The 21,004-nt window shown below is 47.5% G+C and overlaps 1 protein-coding gene across 1 annotated transcript in view; it reads right to left on the bottom strand.

Annotated features, from left to right (window-relative positions):
- PLEKHA6 (pleckstrin homology domain containing A6) overlaps window positions 1–21,004 on the bottom strand; it is a 933,224-nt gene that overhangs the window by 129,768 nt on the left and 782,452 nt on the right. The window contains exons 14-18 of the mRNA XM_085646599.1: window positions 20,721–20,789; window positions 18,352–18,432; window positions 17,748–17,897; window positions 15,787–15,882; window positions 10,840–10,951 (exon numbers count right to left, since the gene is read on the bottom strand). Coding sequence (XP_085502725.1) covers window positions 10,840–10,951; window positions 15,787–15,882; window positions 17,748–17,897; window positions 18,352–18,432; window positions 20,721–20,789 — 508 coding nt within the window. The remainder of the gene's footprint in view (window positions 1–10,839; window positions 10,952–15,786; window positions 15,883–17,747; window positions 17,898–18,351; window positions 18,433–20,720; window positions 20,790–21,004) is intronic.

The following is a 21,004-nucleotide window of genomic DNA, read 5'->3' as shown; positions in this document are numbered from 1 at the left end:
AGAGTGCAAGGGTTAATACTGGAGTCCCAGGACCGCTAATAGTATTGCACTCAGATTTGAGAACCATATTAATAATGTAACTGTCTTACACAGAGCTCCTATGCCATAAAGTATATGGTGAATTCAGTTTCTCCCTTCATTATAGTTTGACCCTTTGCTCTATTTGAGTATTATATTTGTCACTTTCTCTAGGAGAAGGGATAACAATCTCAGATAAATCATGGTAGAGGCAATACTTCGCAAATAACCTGACCTAAGAGTTACTATCAATGTTTTCCTGCAGAGCAGTGTTATGATGATTGCCAACATCTGAGACAAATCAGTTTACTACAATGCATGTAAACATATCTCAGTCAATGGCGCAGAGGTGCAATGTAAAACTGCAATGTATCCAGTGGTATATAATCGGTTTGCTCATTTGCATAGTGTTTCTGGCGCTGGGTGCAAAGTTGGACAGCTGTTATGTTATGTTACCAGATTTTCTAAAGCGCATAGCTGCCCGTAAGCGTCCCAGCGCTGAACAAGTACAGGTGGAGCCAAAAAGAGGAAGCTCACGGGAACAGCCAGGTCTTCAGAGATTTACGAAATGTCAGAAGGTTGGGTTGTGCGCGGAGGTCGAAAGGGAGGGAGTTCCACAATTTGGAAGCATGGTGTGAGAAACGTCGACCTCCTGAGCTCAGAGAGGTTGGGACCAAACTGCTGGGTTTCCAGCACAGGGCCAACACCCAATTAGAAGTGGTGTGCTCCCCAAGTCAAAGATTGAGGTAAGGGTGCCAAGGCCATATTCTAGAGTTTAACTGTTCGATTAAGAGGAGCTTACAGAGCTTTGGTTACTGGCAGGCAACAGTTCAGAATGATGCAGGTCTCATAATCCTTAAAATATTTTCACTGAGAGAGAGAAACTGCTTGGGAATGGATAGGGTGGGGATGAGGGGAGAATTGCGAGAGCGTACACTTTAGCTATCCCTAAAAGGAATGAAAATGTATGGAGTCTTTATCATAAAATGGCCTGGTGGGCTTAAAGTTGTTCTTGATGCGAGGGCACCCAAGGGGCTAGCAGGCTCAAGCAATCCACTGGCCTCAAATGCTTGCCCAGTTCCAACTGGGAAGAATGGTTTACTGTTAGGGTGCAACAATGACTCTCAAAAAGGATCGCTCTTGTAGATAACTATAAATTCATACTATAATTTCTATGTAGCAGGGAAGCGTTTGACATTAATGTTATTGTCATGTTTCAGAGTATTAACATGTAAGAAAGTAGAAAAACTAAAAGAAAAGTATTTTTTTAAAGTGTGAAGACTCCTTCGGAAGTCTGATGAAGTACAAGTTATTAAGGTAAGAAAGTTAGTATTTATGCTACCCTCATTGGGCATGGCTTCCCACTACTCAGCGATTACAAAGCATTTCTCTAGCTGAAGATTACAATCTTCCTTCAGTCGTGAAGGAGGGTATTCTTGGTCTTATCTGTTTTTACAGGTTTTGCACAGTAGGACTCATGGGTCAATTCAGCAGTACTGGCCAAGGTGGTTTCTATATGTTAGGAGTCAAACTGGTCCTACCACAGAGCCTCAGTTTCTAGGAGATGGCCATAAACACAGGAAGAAGGGGCAGCGTGGTTTTCACTATTTTCAGCAGAAATCTATTTCAACAATAGATGGGATGGAGATCCTCATCCCCGAACCATCCACCAGATGCCTACAGTAAAGGGACAGCAAGCCCAAAGCAACGGGATAATCTGGCCATCACATCCACCACCATCTTATGTAGTTGTGTGTGCAGTATCCTAAATGGATATTCACCACCATAGAGTTTGGAGATCGACCATGAAAGAAGAATAATCAACTCACATCAAAAGGTGGGTCCTGCAGTTATGAGGGAATGGATGGACGGGACAGCTGATAGGGAGTATCCCCACAAGGATACATATAAAAATGACTGTACCCTGAACTTTAACTCCTTGTTGCAGCCACCACCACCAGTCACCTCAAAGTCTGGTAATAGGTGGCAGTGGTCATCTTCCCAATGGTTTGGGTACAGATTGGCTGCATCTCGGTCCCTCAGAAATAGGTCCTTCAGTTAACACCTCTTACTGAAAGGAAAGCATGTCCGATAAAAAGATAGGGCAAGGCGATACAGCTTTTCCAACCTGTTCAGGGGGCTTACATCCCAACGAATAGAGTTGTTTGAGGGGACCCTGCCATTTAATTCACTGAAAGCTTAGACTAGAGATTCAAGATCCAAACCATCCTACCCTATTAGGTACAGCAGGGTTCACCAAAAAAAACAGACTGCCTAGGAATCAAACACTACCCCAAGAAAATGGATCTTTGTTGAAGTCAGAAACAAAGGTTAAGGTAACCTCCAATTAAGTCAACTCTAAAGCAATCGCATAGACATAGATTATTATTATATAAAACCAAAATTGGAAGCGAATGTAAAAATGTTTTGTACGGTTTGCCTACTTAAGAAGCAGAAACGAGTTTTAAGACTAAGCAGGTCTGCTAGGAGGATACAGTGTGCCCCCACTTATTGCACTAACACTTGTGCCCTGCTGCAATCCGGCAACTGGGATCATAAAGTTAAATCTCATTTTGCCCGGCTATGTAAATGTAGCTGTAACTTTCAATGAGGTACTTAAAGCACAGTCATTTGCACTTATAACTCAAAATGCCAGTTGTTTTATATTTCGCGCCAAAATCTATCTCCCCTGAAAATGGTTCTATGCTCTGCAGCATGGTTCGTCTATGGGACCAAAAGAAATTACCACATTGCCTCCATGCTGATCACCCTCTAATGGTTGGGAACCAAAGCAAGGGATATCTATAAGACTACCTGCATCACCCATAACGCCCTGCACACATCAACTCACCGTTACCTGGAGGACAAACTCAAGTTATCATGCAGCTCCAGACCATCGCAGACTGCTGAATGAATATGCTACTTACCAGTATGCATCTGTTCTTGGCATGTAGGGCTGCTGACATTCATATCTGTGCATAGATCGCCGCCTAGTGTTGGGTCCGGATGTTTGCACGTTGTTGTCCTGGAAGAGTCTTCGAGGTATCCTGGGATAGGTGACTCCTCCCCTGGACTACAGTGCGCATGGGCATCCTCTCCATCCTCAGATTGTTTTTCGCCATTGTGGCAGTGATGGAGTAGATACAGAAAAGTGATGACCATGCTTACAGTAATTCTGAGAGCTGCAGCTGCTACAGGCGCCGGGGAGGAGGGAGGGAGATATGAATGTCAGCAGCCCTACATGCCAAGAACAGATGCATACTGGTAAGTAGCATATTCAGTTCGAGGCATGTGGGCTGCTGAATTCATATCTGTGCATAGAATGTATAGCAGTGCCCTCTATTAGCGGCGGCTACCAGTGCCAGCTGCAGCGGTCTGAAAAAGGGTTTTGAGAACAGCCTGTCCTACAGCTGCCTGCTGTTTTGATTGCACATCTACACAATAGTGTTTGGTAAATGTGTGTGTGGTGGACCAGGTGGCTGCTCTACATATATCATGCAGGGGAATATTTCCTAGAAAAGCCATGGAGGCCCCTAACTTACGTGTTGAGTGGGCTCGTGGGGGAATAGTTAATGTGCGTTTTGCCTTTTGATAACAAATTTGAATACACTTAACTATCCATCTGGCTATCCCTGCTTTGGAGATGGCGTTACCCTTGTGGTGTGGGGCAAAGGCAACGAACAGTTGTTTTGTCTTCCTAAAGGGTTTAGTCCCGTCGATGTAGTACATGAGAGCCCTCCTTACGTCTAGTGTATGGAGTGCTCGTTCCGCGACAGTTTGTGGGTTTTGGAAGAAAACGGGCAGTTCAATAGTTTGATTCATGTGGAACTGCGAGATTACCTTGGGCATGAATTTGGGGTTGGTACGTAGTACGACCCTGTTGGCGTGAACCTGTATAAATGGCTCTTGAACTGTTAGTGCCTGGAGTTCACTAACCCTTCTTAAAGAAGTGATTGCTACCAGGAAAGCTACTTTCCAGGTGAGGAATTGAATCTCGCATGAGTGTAGAGGTTCAAAGGGTGGACCCATCAGGCGTGTGAGGACCAGGTTGAGGTTCCACATTGGAGCCGGTGGGTGGCTTGGTGGAATGACTCGTTTGAGTCCTTCCAAGAATGCTTTGATGGCAGGCACTCTGAATAGTGAGAGGTGCTGCCTGGTTTGCAGATAGGCTGATATTGCGGTCAAATGGACACGTATAGAGGTGTACGCCAGATTGCATCGGTATAGGTGTAAGAGGTAACAAATGATATTTTGGATGGATGCGTCCAGCGGGTTAATGTCATTATTACTGCAATAAATGACAAACCTTTTCCATTTGGCTGCATAGCAAGCTCTTGTAGTGGGTCTCCTGGCCTCCTTGATGATGTCCATACAGTCAGGTGGCAGGTTGAGGTAGCCAAACTCTAGGACTTCAGGAGCCAGATTGCCAGGTTCAGCTGTTGCGGATCTGGGTGCTGAATCTCTCCATGGTTCTGCGTCAAATGCGCGGGTTTGATCCGCAGCCTTTGATGCGGCACCACGGAAAGTTCGAGGAAGGTGGTGTACCATGGCTGGCGTGCCCACGTAGGAGCAACTAGGACGAGTGTCAGGGAGTGTTGTCTGAGTTTGCGAGCCACCAGCGGTATCAACGGCGCTGGGGGAAAAGCGTACGCAAATCTGCCAGACCAGTTCATCCATATCGCATTGCCCTGCGACTGCGGATGTGGGAACCTGGCGGCAAAGCTTTGGCATTTTGCGTTTTCGCTTGTGGCGAATAGGTCTATCTCTGGATGACCCCATTGCTGGAAGTACGGTTGGAGTACTGATGGGTGTAACTCCCACTCGTGCATTTGGTGGCTGTGTCTGCTGAGCAGATCCGCCATCTGGTTGTCCTTGCCGGGGAGGTGTTCTGCCATGAGGAACATGTTCCTCTGAATGGCCCACTTCCACATGCTCTGAGCCAGATGAGACAACTGTGGAGAGTGTGTTCCTCCCTGCTTCTGTATGTAGTACATGGCAGTCATGTTGTCCGTCCGGATCAACACGACTTTGTTGCACAGATGTACTTTGAATGCCTTCATGGCCAGGAAGATTGCCATCAGTTCCAGAAGGTTGATGTGCATCTTCTTCTGTTGTGTTGTCCATAGTCCCTGCACTGTGTAGTGGAGTACATGAGCTCCCCATCCCTGGAGAGATGCGTCCGCTGTCAGTACTATTTGTGGAACAGGCTCTTGGAACGGTCGGCCCTTGCAAAGGTTTAGAGGATTCCACCAATGCAGAGAGTTGTATGCCCGACCGCTCACCAACACTAGGTCTTTCAACTGTCCTTGAGCCTGATTCCACTGACGTGCTAAGCACTCCTGAAGCGGGCGCATATGTAATCTCGCGTGTGGGACTATGAAAATGCAGGAGGCCATCATGCCTATCAACTGCATGAACACTCGTGCTGGAAGTGAGTGTTGGGGTTTGAACCTGGAGATCAGCATTTGTATGCTGTTGATCCTCACTAAATTTGGCTGAGCTGTGGCCGCCAGAGTGTCTATAGTCGCACCTAGGTACTGTTGTACGTGTGCGGGCTGGAGATGGGATTTTGGGTAATTTAGTGAGAACCCCAGACTGTGAAGGAGGTGAATGGTGCGGGACATGTGGCTGGCACATTGCTGGGCTGACTTCGCTTGAACGAGCCAGTCGTCCAGGTAAGGGTAGACGTGTATGTGCTGCCTCCGTAGATGTGCCGCCACAGTAGCTAGGCACTTTGTAAACACCCTTGGTGCCGTTTTCACGCCGAAGGGAAGGACTCTGAATTGGTAGTGCTGTCCTTGAACAGTGAACCTGAGGTATTTTTTGTGTGATGGGTGAATGGGTATGTGGAAATACGCATCCTTGAGGTCCAGTGTGGCTAGAAAGTCTCCCTGCTTGAGCAGCGGGAGGACTTGCTGGAGAGTGAGCATGTGAAAATGCTCGGAAAGAATGTATCTGTTTAGGGGTCTCAGGTCTAATATAGGTCTGAGTGACCCGTCCTTCTTCGGTATTAAAAAGTACAGGGAGTACACCCCCGTACCTTGCTCGTGGACGGGTACGACCTCTATTGCGCCTTTTAGAAGCATGCTTTGCACCTCCTGCTGTAAGAGCGTTAAGTGCTCTGAGGACATAGGACGGTTTCTTGGAGGAATTGTGGGTGGAGTGGAGGTTAGCTCTAGACAGTAATCGTATTTGACAATATCTTTGACCCACCTGTCCGTGGTGATGGAGTTCCACGTGGACAGGAACCTTTGTAGCCTTCCCCCGACAGGTGTTATGTGGTCGGGAGGAAGGGAGAGGGCGTCACTGCTTGTTCTTGGGGGAGGACCTGGTGTTGCCGTAGCCGCGTCCTCTTCCCTTTGTACTGGAGCCACGATATCCACCCCGGGTGTTTTTATCGTAGGTGGTTTGTGTATTGCCCTTGTTGTATGTCTGCTGTGACCCCTGTCCTCTACCTGCTCCTCTATTTCCGGGGCGACGAAAGGAGCTGCTCCGAAAGGACTGAGTCTGGAGAGCCCCCATGGACTTTGCGGTGTCCGTGTCCTTTTTTATTTTCTCAAGGGTGGTGTCAACCTCCGGTCCGAATAAATAGTCGGGGTTGACAGGCTGGTTGAGTATATTATTTTGCACCTCCGGTTTGAATCCGGAGATTCGCAACCAGGCATGTCGTCGCAGCATGACGCTTGTGTTAATGGCCCTGGCAGCCGTGTCTGCGGCATCTAGTGCACACTTGATGGAAGCATTTGTGAGTAGCTGTCCCTCTCTGATAAGAATTTCTGCACCTTCTTTGTACTGGTCAGGGAGATGTTGGAGTAGTTGTTCCAATGTGTCATAGTGCGCTCTATCGTAGCGAGCGAGGAGCGCTTGAGTGTTGGCTATGCGCCATATGTTGGCAGCCTGGGCGGCAACTCGCTTGCCGGAGGTCTCTAGCACCTTGGACTCTTTGTCCGGGGGAGGAGCGTCACCTGTCGTCTGCGAGTGTGCCCTCTTGCGAGCATTCTCTACGACGATGGAGTCTAGTGGTAATTGGCCTCTGATGTAAGTAGGGTCCCCAGGCGCCGATCTGTATTTTTTATCGATCCTGGGGTTTATCACTCGTGCCCTGGTGGGTTCTTTGAAGATGTCCTTGGCTGGTTTGAGGACCCCTTTCAACATGGGCAGAGTTTTTACATGTCTTTCTGAGGATGCGAAGGTGTCCATAAGAAAGTCGTCCTCGATGGTGTCAGAGTGAAGCTGCACTCCATGATTATTTGCGGCACGTTCGATAAGAGCGTTGAATGCTGCAGTGTCCTCTGTGGGAGATGTTTTCGCCCCATAGAGTTGTGGGTCCTGTGCATCTAGAGGTGCACCTGGATCTACAGGGTCGCCCCAAGTTTGATCAGGGTCCTGTTGGTAATCAGGGTCTATGTCTCTGTGGTAGGGGAGTTGGTCATCCATGTAGTCCTCCAACACATCCGTGTCGGAGTGTGTGGGAGAAAATGATTGTGGATCCTGGTAGGGCGAGTGGTAAGATTCGCTTAGGAGAGGTTCTGAGTCCAGAGGCAGCTTCCTTTTTAGTGGGATCCGGAAAGGGTCCAAAGGTGGCTCCGAAGTTATCCTCCGTTCGTGGATAACCATCCTGCCGGTGTTGGCGTCGATGACATGTGACGGAGACGCCTCAGCAGGTGTAGTTGTGGAGTGGGTGACCCGTGTCCGGAGTTGGAATATTTTCGGGATCGTGGACGGAGGCAGGCCAAAAGTAATGTTGGCTGGCGCCGAGGAGGCTGCTGGAGCTTTTATTGGGCCGGAGCCCGACGTGTCCTGAAGGACCGTTTTGGTTTTGCTGCTTTGTGCTGCACCAGGTCGCACTTGGAGCGCCTTTGAGGTTTTCGCGCCGACCAGGTCTGTAGAGGCGGTCGTCGACTTTGTCGGCGCCGGCGGGTCATCGAGTCGAGGGGTGGGAATGGCCGTCGACGTCTTCGATGCATGAGGCTTCGGTGTTGCCGTGGAAGCGATGTGAGACGCAGCCGGCAGTGTGCCCTTTGGTGTCGGAGTCGACGCCGGGAACCGAACAGGTTTGTTGGCACCGAAGGCCTTTTTCCGTATGCCGACTCCGACGTCGGCCGCTTCAAGTTCGGCACCGAAGTCTGGCTTGGTGCGCTCGGTGCCGATGCGCTTCGCTGGCGTCGAAGGTGTGGAAGGCCTCGATCCGACCAGCGCCACTTTTGGTTTCGGTTTCGATTGAACCAGTGCAGCTTTCGGTTTCGGTTTGGAAGAAGGGAAACCAGCCGGTTTAGGTAATAATGGCTGCCGCTGAACGTCCGAGGCCGGGCCCGAGGGCGGGGCCGAAGAACTGCGGGATAGGTCTCGGGTAAGGCCCGAAGGCGATCCCTCGACCGGAGCCATAGACTGTGGCACTGGGCTCTCTTCAGTCTGAACGGGTAGGCCTTGCTCGTCATTGGAGCTACTCTCTTCGGCCCTTAAGGCCTCATCGTAGTCTCCTACCTCGGTGTCGTCTTCATCTCTGCGAAAGAGTGATTCGTCGACGTCGTTCCATCCGGAGTCATGTTCGGAAACGGGACTGGAGGGTAGGATCTCCAATTCTTCGACATCTTCGGTCTCGGCGTTGAAGATGTCTGCCGGGGCCGGTGCCGCGTGCTGCGCTTCGAGTCTTGCCGCTCGTCGATTCCGTAGAGTCTTCTTTGAACGGAACCGGGCACAGGCCATGCATGTCGATTCGTCGTGATCCGGCGAAAGGCATTTGTTGCACACCGGATGGACGTCGATGTGGGGATATTTCGCATTGCACACCGGACATCTTTTGAACGGTGTTCTCGATTCCATCGTCGATGTCGTCGATGGGCAGGTAAGAAGCGAAAAGTCGGTGCCGAAAGTTGTTAAACTAACAAAGGAGTATCGAAACCGATCGAGAAAACAGTACCGACGCGAACTAAAGGCCTTTTGGCCTCGATAAAGTTTTTCCTAACTTGAGCTAAGATAGCACATCCGAACCCAATGGCGGAAAAAAACAATCTGAGGATGGAGAGGATGCCCATGCGCACTGTAGTCCAGGGGAGGAGTCACCTATCCCAGGATACCTCAAAGACTCTTCCAGGACAACAACGTGCAAACATCCGGACCCAACACTAGGCGGCGATCTATGCACAGATATGAATTCAGCAGCCCACATGCCTCGAACGCAATGATTCTTGATTCCGCATCCTTTAAAAGAGAATGACTGATGGCACAATGCTTCCGGGAAGCACAACCAGAATCTGGAATTCACTACTTCTAAATCTGCGCATTACTACTTCACTAAAACTTTTAAAAAGTGACCTGAAAGCCCTTCTCTTCCAACGGACTTTAGCTAAAACACTATAATCAACTCTTGTCACAGGCCCACTATACTACCTCAACATTTTTATGGCTGTATACTATCTCAACCTTTTACAGCCACATGTACATTCTGTAAATCTCCTCAACCTTTTTACGTCTTTTGTACATTCTGTTTTAAGTACTGATTTACTTTGTTATATTTTCAATACTTTGTAATAATTTATAGTTGTATTGTCTATCCTAATCCAACCATCAACTAAATATTACCCCTGTAAAGCGCTCTGGCATCTTTGGGTAATGTCCGCACTATATAAATATGAATAAATAAAAAAATAGGAGTCCTGAGGTTATAGAGTCTGTGTCAACACTGTGATATTGCCAGCCCTACAGATTCAGCGGAGTCAGTGCAGAGGTTAGGAAAGATTTTCGACCTATGTCTATACAGCTGAAGTGAAGGAAAGAGGAGGAAATTACTGTACTGAGGTTAGTGTATGATGCTATGGACAAAGCAGTACACATGATGTTTTGATCAAAAACGGAATTGGTAAGATTGGAATCCATACTGCTGAGGAGTACCGGGCAGTGTCTCCACTGCTTGGCTACATAGAAAAGAGGCACACATGTTGTTTTTCTGAAGGCCAGAGCAGCATGTGCGTATCTTATAAGCCTGGGCAAAGAACTACACTAAGCTCGCGTAGTTTGCGCTACTTCGCACTACGCGAATTGCACGTAGCACAGTGCAAAAATGCATAGCGTAGCGTTGCGTAGTGCAGCTGTCATTTTTTGCTTGCTCGCGGTCCTCAACATCAAGTTGGCGACCGCGAGCAAGCAAAATGACATCCGGGCGAGACTTTTTCCTTGTTCGCGATCAGCAACATCAAGTTGCCGATTGCGAACATGGAAAATAAACATCCCGGCGAGATTCTCAACGCGGGGAGGTCAGGTTTCTCATTGCGAGTGGTCGCGTATGCACGCGACCGCTCGCGATGAGAAGCTACCAGTCCGCGTTGAGAAAGCTGCCGCTCGAGTAAACATCTACTCGAGCGGCAGAAAACTACAGCACGCACTGTGCAAGATGCCGTTTTCAATGATTGCACAGTGCCGGATGCTTGTCCGCACTGTGCAATCATTGAAAACGGCATCTTGCACAGTGCGAACAGGGTACTACGCCGTTTGCGAAGTGCTACGCGTAGTGCACATTGCATTGCTTCGCGTAGTGCTACTTCGCGAACTACGCCCAGGGTTAGTATCTGACCAACCCGAGGAGCAGAGTCGACTAGTGCCCCTGCTTTTGTACAAATGGACGTCGGGATTCATTCACGAGGACCAAGATGTGGACAGATTACATTTCTAGACCCTCACCAGTCCTCCAGGACACCATAATTTGCTTTGCATTTACAGTCCGTACTGAAACCAGAAAGGTTCTTTGAGTATCAAACAGGGAAGCTCAGTTCAGACTCTGCCAAACTGGACAGGTGATATTGTTGTTGGAATAAGAACATATACCCCTGTGCTTGGCTGTGTCTGTTCCACGTGAAGGGTTGTTCTTCCGGAGCCCCTCCATCACATCCTGGATCCGCCAGATTTCCTTCTGGATCTGCCCATTCAAAACTTCATTCTAATGGGAAGGGAGAAAACAGATCAACACAGATTATGGAAAAATGTGAGGGAGATGTGGGGAAGCAACTCACTGCAAATTAAGACAATGACGTACTGACACAACGCTACAGCAGTAACAAGCATTCACCACTCACCAAAAGATAGAGATAAGAATGACCAGCACCGACCCCGGGGTACAACTAAGGGCCTTGTTTAGAGTTTGGAGTAAAGAGTAAAGTGAGTCAGGGAAAGGGAGTAAATTACTCCTCTTCTCTGATGGACATCCCCTCATGGGTGAGTAGCAGCGCTATACAAACCTCTGATTGATTGATTGATCCCATCTCCCAAATAGACAGATGTCGTCCAGCCCCCCCAAACATCTCTTAACATGGTCAGGATCCGCCGTCACAGCGGTTTTCTGTCAATGTTTCAAGAGTTTTACAAATGGCTCTTTCAAACATGATGGTGGGCAGTCAAACTTAAAGTTTTACTTTTTTCAAAAACGAATTGGGAGTTTGTTTTTTAAGGAAGTAAAGTGAGTTTTTTACGATCGCGTGGGGGTCTTTTTTAGGTCTCGCCTCCGCAGCGCACATGCGCTACATAGGAGGACCTTTAGACGTCATTCTGCTCTTTTAGGAAGCACACACTCGTGCTTGTGGCGGCATCCAGCTTGCGGGAGCGCGTAGCGGCGCGCCACAAGCATGAGTGCAGTGCTTCCAAAAAGAGCAGACTGCGCGCGCATGCACGCACCACTATCGGGCTCACCTCCTCCTCCCCCTCTCTCACACGCACCACTCGCGGGCAGCCAGCGCTTCCCAGGACAGTACTTGTGAAACCAACCAAAAAAAAAAAACAACGGCCATAAAGAAGGCTATGTGTAACCCTTCAAACGTCTCTTCCGTCTTGTTGCACTATGCTACGCTTTCAGTTTACTAAAGGCGGCACGCACCTTTTATGCACAACACATTTAATTTTATATTAACTTTTTCCCCCGCGCCTTGCCGTGCTTTCACTTTGATAAAAGCTGCAGGCGCCTCTTAAGCACATTTCATTTTTTTATGCAAGGAGTAGGTGGAAGCATACTTGATGCGCACGGTACCTTTGTGTTTAATTCCGTCACACTGGAGGCAATTCTGACACTTTGTGGCCCTTCGGGGGCTGTGTAATATCACCGCTCGGTTTCAGAAATTCTTAATAGGTGTGTACTTGTAAGAGAGAGGGCCCGTTTCCAACTGCTTAGAGAAATAACATCACTCAGTGTGAGAAAGCAGACCCCCCCGCCTTATCAGCAGCTGAGCCCATCTGACTGCACTGACAATGACATGGGCCATCCATCATGCCATCAGTCCCAGTGACGTGTGCACCCTGTAGGAAGGTGGATATCTGACTATGGTTACCCCCAACTTTTTGCCTAGTGTCTAGCTGGTTTTTCGACTTAGTTGGCCTGAGATCCTGCCATTCAGGGTCTCAGGCTGTCTGCTCTCTCTTTAAAATGGACTCCATGTACCCTAGGTACATTCCCAATTGGTAAGGATCACCTTATTGGACCCTGTACAGTGTACCCTAGGTACCCAGGGCATAGGTGTACCCTAGGCCTCCCAGGGGCTGCAGCATGTATTATGCCACCCCTGGTCTGGCCTTCCAATCAGACACAACTGGCTGATCACTCAGCTGGGGCAAGGTCGTGTAATCACCCCTTGCTTAGATATAGTATGCCTATATCTACCCTTATATATAGACACATGTGTACCTATCAGTCACTCCTATGGCAGGCCTTACCAATCCTGGAGGCAGAGTGCTTGGTAACATGTGAGATGGTGCTCTAGCATGAGCTGAGCCTGTCTGCAGCTTTCGGAACCATGTCCTTATAGCTGTTCTATGATATAGCCTACCATATACTCTTAAAGTGCCTTATAATCTTAAACGGTTAGGGTAACTATGGTTTGGCTGTATCAAAACATGTCGTGTAAGGTGTCTAACACTTTGGAATAATACCCCCATACCATTTCTGGTGATGAGGATATTATTCCTCCCTTCTAGAGGGAGAGACATGTTAAAATCCTACTTTGCTGTTTAACTCTAACCAAAGCCTCAGCATCACAAAATGGATGCTGCTGCCACAGACACGAGTCTGACCTCCTGCTGCTGGGAGTGATCCCGGCCAGGGAGGCTTGGACAATAGGTTTCCTGCTTGGGGAGGTGCTAGCACCTCCCCAGACAGACTTTAGTGTATTGGGGCAGGGAGGGCTGAAAGGAATGAGACATGCCTGGGGCACACAAGGTGTCCCATGCATAGTCCAGTTCAAACCGGTGCTGGGGCACTCCAGCCCCAGTCCTGGCGCGAAACTGGACAAAGGGAAGGGGGTGTAACCACCCCCCTCCTAGGTCCCACCCATAAGGCGTGACCTAGCAGGTAACCCAGCCCCCCAGATTAGTATAAGAGTGGTAGCTGGGCCCCAGGAGATTAGATTATCCTGAACCTGCAACTTGAACAGAAACTCTGGACCTTCGACATTCGACGAAAGAAGAAGACTGAAGAATCTCCCTTGTGGCCAAGGAGTGGCTACCCTGTGCAAACAGGCACCATCAACAGACTACCCTTTGCTTTGCTGAAGTTCTACGAGGGACCGACTGCAGAGCCCGACCAGAGCCTTGACTTCCAGACTTCTCCGACCCTGATCCACATCCACAGCCGAGCTGAGATCCGTGGAGGCGACGAGAGACGTGGGACCGGCTACCTGGGAAAAGTGGCTAGTATCTTCCAGCGCAGCTTCTGAGGCACCCTCGAAGTTGTGCACCGGGGATTGAGAAGCCCCAACCCCAAGCACCATCTGCACCGAAGATCAGCCCCCCACACTCCACGAGTCCTGCGTGGGGCCCTTCTGCATTTTCCTGCTTGCCGCGTCTGTCCGGTTGCTTCCCCGTTGGCTAGTGGCCTTTGTGACGACGCATCCAGAAATCTTCACCGCTGGTTTGGCTCCTCCAGACTGGCTCCCGCTTCCTTGCAAGAGAGAAGCACCCCAGACCTTCCTGGTCTGCACCAGAAGCAAGTCCTCCGTTCTTCGTGGGTTCCGCTTGCCAAGGCTTGGTGAGTCCTAGTCCAACTTCGACGCCGCCGACAGCAAGAGCCTTCGTGGGACAGCTCGCCTCCTGGTCCTGGTCGTCCTCGACGTTCCCTGGTCCTCGTGGCTGCAACGACAAGCTTCACCTTCACCTGCAATCTTCACGACATCGCCTGGTTCCTTCCTGGTTCCACGTGGTCACTGGCTAGTGACCTTGACTCTGTCCCTTCTGCTTGCAGGTCTCCTTTCTTCTTGATCCCAACCTTGGGATCCACCGGACACTCTTCACTGACTGCCTGTCAGCAACTTTCCTTCAGGCATCCATAGAAGTCCACGACGAAACACGACGCAAGTTCACACCTATGCACCCGCAGCCCGTGGGCTAGGTAACTTGGGTACTTCGGTGCTCACAAGGGTAGTGACTATCCTAGGGTCTAGTTTCCGAGTCTCGACTCTCTAGCTGCTTTAGAAGTGTCCTTAAACTGTTAATTGCTAACAACTACTATTTCTATCGACTCTTACGCATTACGCGTGAGTGTTTCCACTCTGCACCTGAATCCCGTGGGCCTCCCACTTCCTAACTGTTGCTAGTGTAGTGTAGCCCCAGCGATTCCCTAGGCCTATCCTATTTCCGTGACAGTGGTCCTTATACCACTTACTTAGTATATGGTTTGTGTGGCCCCTAGGGCCTAACTGTATTACTTACCTGTGTGACTTAATGTATGCTTAAATAAGACTGTGTTGTACTTACCTCTAATCACATAAAGAGTGCTGAGGGTTTGACTAGAATAAATACACTTAATTTTATATATATATCTGTTGTGGTGTCCTTTCATTTGGTATTCAAGTGATTATATATGGTATCACAGCTGGCTTCACATGCCATTCAGAGTTTAGCCTAAGACTGCTCTTGTCCATGCTACCACTAGGATAGCTGGTCTATAAGGTTGACTTTACAACCAATCACCATAAGGGTATTTGGACTGATACAAGGTGCACACTAGAACTAGTGACATCATACATCAGGCCAACTTCTCACACACCCCACACCTCATCTCCGTATGACTACAGAGAGGCCTATTTACCCAGCCAGGAGGCAAATAGCACTTAACCCTTGCAAGCCGCCCCTTCCTGCTGGCTTTAGACAACCTCTGTCATGTGCGAAAGGCCCAGAGAGTGACAGCAAATCTATACAAACCTACAACTTCCGGTTGGTCAGGGGAGTGGACTTGGTGTAAACCATCTTCAGGTAAACTGCTCAAATCTAAATTCTCAAGACAAACTTAATGCAACAAATAGACCTCAAATACCGTTTTTGCAATGGAATGTCAGTATCCTTTGTCACTGAAGAATGGTACCACAAATTGGTGTTGCAGAAGTTGGTATTTGAAATAGAGGTGGGGATGTTACAAGCCATTTTCTGAGGTCTCCCTTATAGCTGCAACAAAAATGTCACATTTTTGTGAATGCTGTCCTTATGTTTTATCAAAATGTTTTTTTGCAATTGGTTTTCTTATTGAAAGGTTTTATAATATAGTATGTATATTCAGCTGTGCTCATGGGGTGAAGGGTTGCTTGCTTGTTTCATACCATGCAGTGCCTGGGGATATGTCACCCCTCATCTTTAACTATAAAAGCTGCAGGGCTCTTGATCCATTATTTGGTATTTACCCACAATGTCCCAGCTGAGCGGCTCACTTACTTGATGTCTATCCTGCAGTGCCCCCATGGGTTGAGCTCCCTCTGCTCTTTACAAGTTCCCTGCAGGTCACTGGAGCAAGCAGCAACTTACCTGGATGTCTAGGTTCAGTTGCTCCCAGAGATCGTCATGCAGGGTGCAGACCTCATTCTCCAGGGTCTCGTATTCCAAGGTGCTCTTTGAAAATGCCTGCAAGAGATGGACAATGAAATACAGGGGAGTGGGAGAATATATTGTACCGGGATGCCATGATAACGTAATTAAAAACTTGAACACAGCATGTGTTTGTGTTTCAGGTAGGTTTCTGGAGGCTAACTCCCTATTAACTTGTGACTTTTCTTTTAAAGTGATTTTCAATACAGTGCTCTTACAATATCTAAAGCTTTAAATATTCTGAATTCTAAACCCCGGCCATTATGACAAGTAGTCGAAATTTACAAAGATCCAGCTCTTCAACCTGTACAAATATATATAGGAACAAATGCTAAAACAATTTAGTTTAATTCTAGGTGAATTATGATTTTAGACATTCTTTACCAATTGAAAAACAAACTACTCTATAAGGAACCTCTTTGTTTTTGTATTGCCCAGTTTCGCAGAGTTTTCCAGGTTACCCCCTACATCCTCTTCTGTTCTTTGCCACTCAAGATAACAAAAGACCACAATTATGTGTTGTATATTTGTACATCTTTTCAGTCACTATAATACCACTTTGGAACACCTTTATCAGCAGATGCTACCAACTCGGTCAAAGGCATTTGCAAAAGAGGTACTCTTTGCTACAAAATACAATGAGCAGATTTTGTCCTACACTACACCTGGTTTTAGTCTACATGGTCTAATTTACTGCAGGTCTCACACACCTTACCTTTCACTGGTCTCTTTATGCCTCCTTTATCGACATCGGTCTCTTCTAAACTGAAATAGCTCTATGCCATTTTACCCTCAGAGCATCCACACATTCTTACTCTCCAGTAGTGATCATACAGTCTCACAACCCTAAGTATTGTAATTCCTAAGTGAGGACCACTAGAAAAGGGACTACTCGGGCATCTTGGGCGAAAAGAGTAGACTTTTGGTCACAAAATGACTGTGGGCAGATCGAATTCACATCTAATGATTTCACTTCAGGTTTCACAGTTCATGTAGTCTTCTATCGCAGTTAAACAACACCTCCCTTTATTTTACACTGAGTTAAAAGCTTTCTCTGAAGTCAATTTTTCATTTGATTTTCTGTTGAACTGTGAGGGAAGTCAAGTGTGATCTATTTAGACCAAAGAGAAGAAAAACAAAAAATACAAGATGTTCTCATCTCTCCCTCTCCAACACTCCCCTCAGTCGCCATCACTTTCATTACTAATCCTCGAACATATGCACCCTGGCCTCCTGGCTCAGCACTGTTCCCCTTCTTACTCTATCACTCTTCTACACCGTTGCTAAGGAGAGCGAGTGCATGAAGGCCTAAGTTCCTGAGAGTCGAGTGCGCAAATACTTTCACTTGAAAGCATGTGCGCAAAAAGCACGGCTCGTGTGTGTGAAGACTGCAGAGTGTGTGAGATGAACACAATCACAGCAAATAGGTGAAAGCCCCTAGTTCACATCTTTTTAGAGAAAGGAAGCAAAATCCCTATGATTGTGCACAAAAGGCTCCTTTTTCAATATATTTATATCATATGAAATTCCCTATAGTGGACCTCTGCACAATCCCAATCTTTACTACAGGGAAAAGAGCAAAACTAAAGTATTGCCTCAACTTGGGCTCTCCTGTCCTGTTCACTGAATGATGACCCTCAACCATCCTTCAGGTTCCCTGTTAAGGTTACTGACAGAGTAGACCCAGGCTCTGGGCTAGGATGGTAAGGGCCCCCATCAGTGTTCCTTTTTCACATCGTCTAAATGAGGACTTGTGCAACATATCCACTGGTTCACTTCAATCTAGTGGAGGGTACACTTCACCCTGATGTTCTCTCCTACACAGTCAATCTCGGGATTCTCTCCTGTACAGTGAATGCACCATTTCACCACAGTTAGACTACTACGCAGTGTGGCCTTACCGTTGTCGCCTGGGACAGCTCTACCCGAATATTGATCAGCTGGTTCTGCAGTGACTCTTTCTTGTGCAGGAACTTCTCAGGGTAAGCAGGTTGACTTCCAAACATCTCCAGCTCCTGATGAGTGGCCATTAAAGCACTTTCTAAGCTCTCCTGGGAAGGTAGAAAAGATTATCATTAACAATTTGAGTAGAAGATGGCCCGATGGACAGGAGAGAAACTTAAGTACTAGGCTCTCCAGCACAAGGTGCAGTACAGTGGACGCTCTGAAGAGCACCGATTTAAAAAAAAAAAAAAAGGATATTTGGCTGATAAACCTGAGCTACAAGTAAACATGCGCTAGAACTACTCATGAAAAGCAGGTAGGTGGGGGAGATACAGCTTGGTGTCAGGCAATAACAGATGATGCTTCCTCTCACGCAGCCTTTCCAGCCCTTGAAAAATGAGTCAGACATATGTTGGACTCTAATGTGGCTCTACTGCCTTCTAGAGGCAATCAATCCTAACTGCAACTGCATGCAACAACCTACACTCCAGGTACTTTTGTCTCCCCCCTGTTTGAACACCACGCAGTGCTTCTATGCTTGCACAGCACTTGCATGCTCACCTTCTCAGCGCGGAGTTGCTGGACCAGCCTATCCTGCTCCCGTACCACTCTGTGCTGCTCACAGAGCTTTCCCAGCAATTTCTGTCCAAACAAACGAAGCATTAATCATATGAGAACTTTGATTTTTGAACGTTATCAAACAGAAGACGCAGCTATACACGAGAACGCTTCAGAGCACGGTTTTCTTGAAATGCAAAAGACCACACAGTCGGCAGAGCGCTTGCACCTCCCTGGTGACCTATTGATTTCATTATGAACTGATGCGAAGTGCTTTCTTATAGGGTTGGGGAAAGGCCTTGTTGTAAGATATCGAGCTGTCTCGTTGCATAGGTCATTTAATCCCATATTTTTTCTTACCTTTTAGTACCTGTAGTTTTAGCTTTGGGATGGAAAATGTAAAACTAAGTATTGGAATAAGAGTGTTTTCTTTGCTGATAACATGGATGTGGTTAGGTAGAACATCTCACTGCTGAGAAAGGGTTGCAATATGCCTTGCTCACACCAGGTAAATTTCATCCATGTGGAACAATCTCTTAGAGGCACGGAGTTCCACCAGTTAACACAGAATGGCCCACAAACCAGCAACAGTTGTCTGGCCTGTGGTGGGTTGTGGACTATTCTCTGCAGATGAATTGAAGAGGTGAATGACCTAGATTTTACTCCGGAGTGTGCAGATGGGAATCACAATGCATGCCTTGGTTCCACTTTCTGCAGGACATGTCTGCCATTTCATAATCAGAAGGGAAGATCTACGTAAACCTGAACTGGGACAACTTAAAATCTCTGCTGGACAAAAGCAGGCAACAAAACTTGTCCTTCAAACTGTAGCTGATTTGACGGAGTCAGAACACTGCTAGCATGCTCTCGATTCTAGCCACTTTGGTGCACGCCACAAATGTTGCTCAGTGGACGAATTATTGGGAACACAAAGGGGTGGTGAGTGTTTTAAGTGCGGGAGAGACATTTTATGCGTAAACATATAAAAAAAAGATGGTCAATGACTATACTGTAAGCAGAATATGTAATCAAAAGGTCTGGGTGGTGAACTCCGTTCGCGGAGTTTGCAGAGATTTCTGCACTCCGCATTATGCCGAGCTCGCGGAGTTCCGATTTTTTCCTCGCTTGCCAACATCAAGTTGGCAAGCGCAAGCAGGGAAAATCCACCTCCCGGCGAGATTTTTCCTAATTCAGGCTCATCAACATCATATTGGCGAGCGAGGGAAATCAACCTTCCGGCGAGATTTCTCAACGCGGGCGGTCGAATTTCTCAATGCGGGTGGCCGCGTAGGCTCGCGACCGCTCGTCTTGAGAAACCGTCCGTTCGCGTTGAGAAAGCCCCCGCTTGAGTAGAAAATCTACTCGAGCGGCAGAAAGGAAGCAGTGCTAGCTTGCGCTGTGCATGGTGCCATTCGCAATAATTTCACAGTGCGGACAAACACCCGGCGCTGAAAATTACAGCGAACGGCATTTTTCTAACACACTCTGGCGCTTGCGGAGTTCTGTGTAGTGCAGCTGAGTTTTTTTTGCACTTCGCGGAGTTCCGTGTCGCGGACCTCCGCAAACTCCGCCCAGGTTTAGTAATCACAGTCTCTCAAAAAGGTACATAAATATGTAAGCAGTAGTTCTACTTCGTTTGGTATTTAAAGATACTTGGATGCTTTATTTTAATGTCTGTGAATCATACGTCTGCAGTTAGGTACTACAGATTTCAGGTTTCATCATGGCCTGTGCTGCACTTTCCATGCCTGTGTTGTCGATTGAGCTGCAGCAAAAAGCAAGACCTGTAAGTTTTTGTCCGAAAGCAGCTCGAAACCCACTTGAAGCTACTAATGTCAGTCTTTGTAACTAGTAAGCTCATGTCAATGGCAGAAACACGGATTACTCTCAGTACAAAAAATAATAAATTGTTTTCCTAAATTGTTTTCCCAGACAGTATAAATTTAATGCACATCTGAGGATCAGCTGAGAATATACGTGTATGTGGAGCATGTGTTCCGTCAATGTGGCGCCAGGGTGTATTAGTGCCCGCCCCCGAGAATAAGACTGTTTTATTCTTTCTTTTCTATTCCATTTTGTATTTTTTATCCTTTACAATAAAGATTTCTTACTAACCTAACTCAGTCTGTGCAGATGTTGTCCCTGGACATATTTTCCTTTTTTTAGACTCATCGTCACTGCGTCTGCCAGAGATTCAATTGAACACAAGGTGATTAGAAGGACCCACTGGTCAAGTATACTCTGGGCACACACTTTTTGTTAAGCTGGCAAAATCTCAGGACCATACCCTGCACTAGCAGGCAGCATTCCGCCATGAAAAGATGGGGTGGGCATGCAGGAATTAGAATGCGATGCAGTGAAAGTACACTTACATCAGTCTCGTCCCCATTCCTCTTGTAGGCCTGCAGAGCTTCTCGGTATGGATCTTGATATGGAGAAACCTAGAAATTAAGAAACACACAATACTGAGCTATGTTATGAATTTGAGGGGGCTGCTACGACCCCAATCTCCTACTCCAGCAGCAGCAGCTGTTCTAGGTATTTTATGGAGTGGTTGAAATCTAGTGCTATCACACAGAAGCACACCATCAAAAGACTCATCTGGCTGAATGCCCATGGAAGATGAACGTGAGGAGATGAGGGCGATCATGGAAGT

Source organism: Triturus cristatus, chromosome 1_1 (genome assembly GCF_964204655.1).
Source record: "Triturus cristatus chromosome 1_1, aTriCri1.1, whole genome shotgun sequence".
Lineage (NCBI taxonomy): Eukaryota > Metazoa > Chordata > Amphibia > Caudata > Salamandridae > Triturus > Triturus cristatus.
Note: the sequence above shows the minus strand (reverse complement) of the source record. Positions and strands in the feature narration are given on the sequence as shown.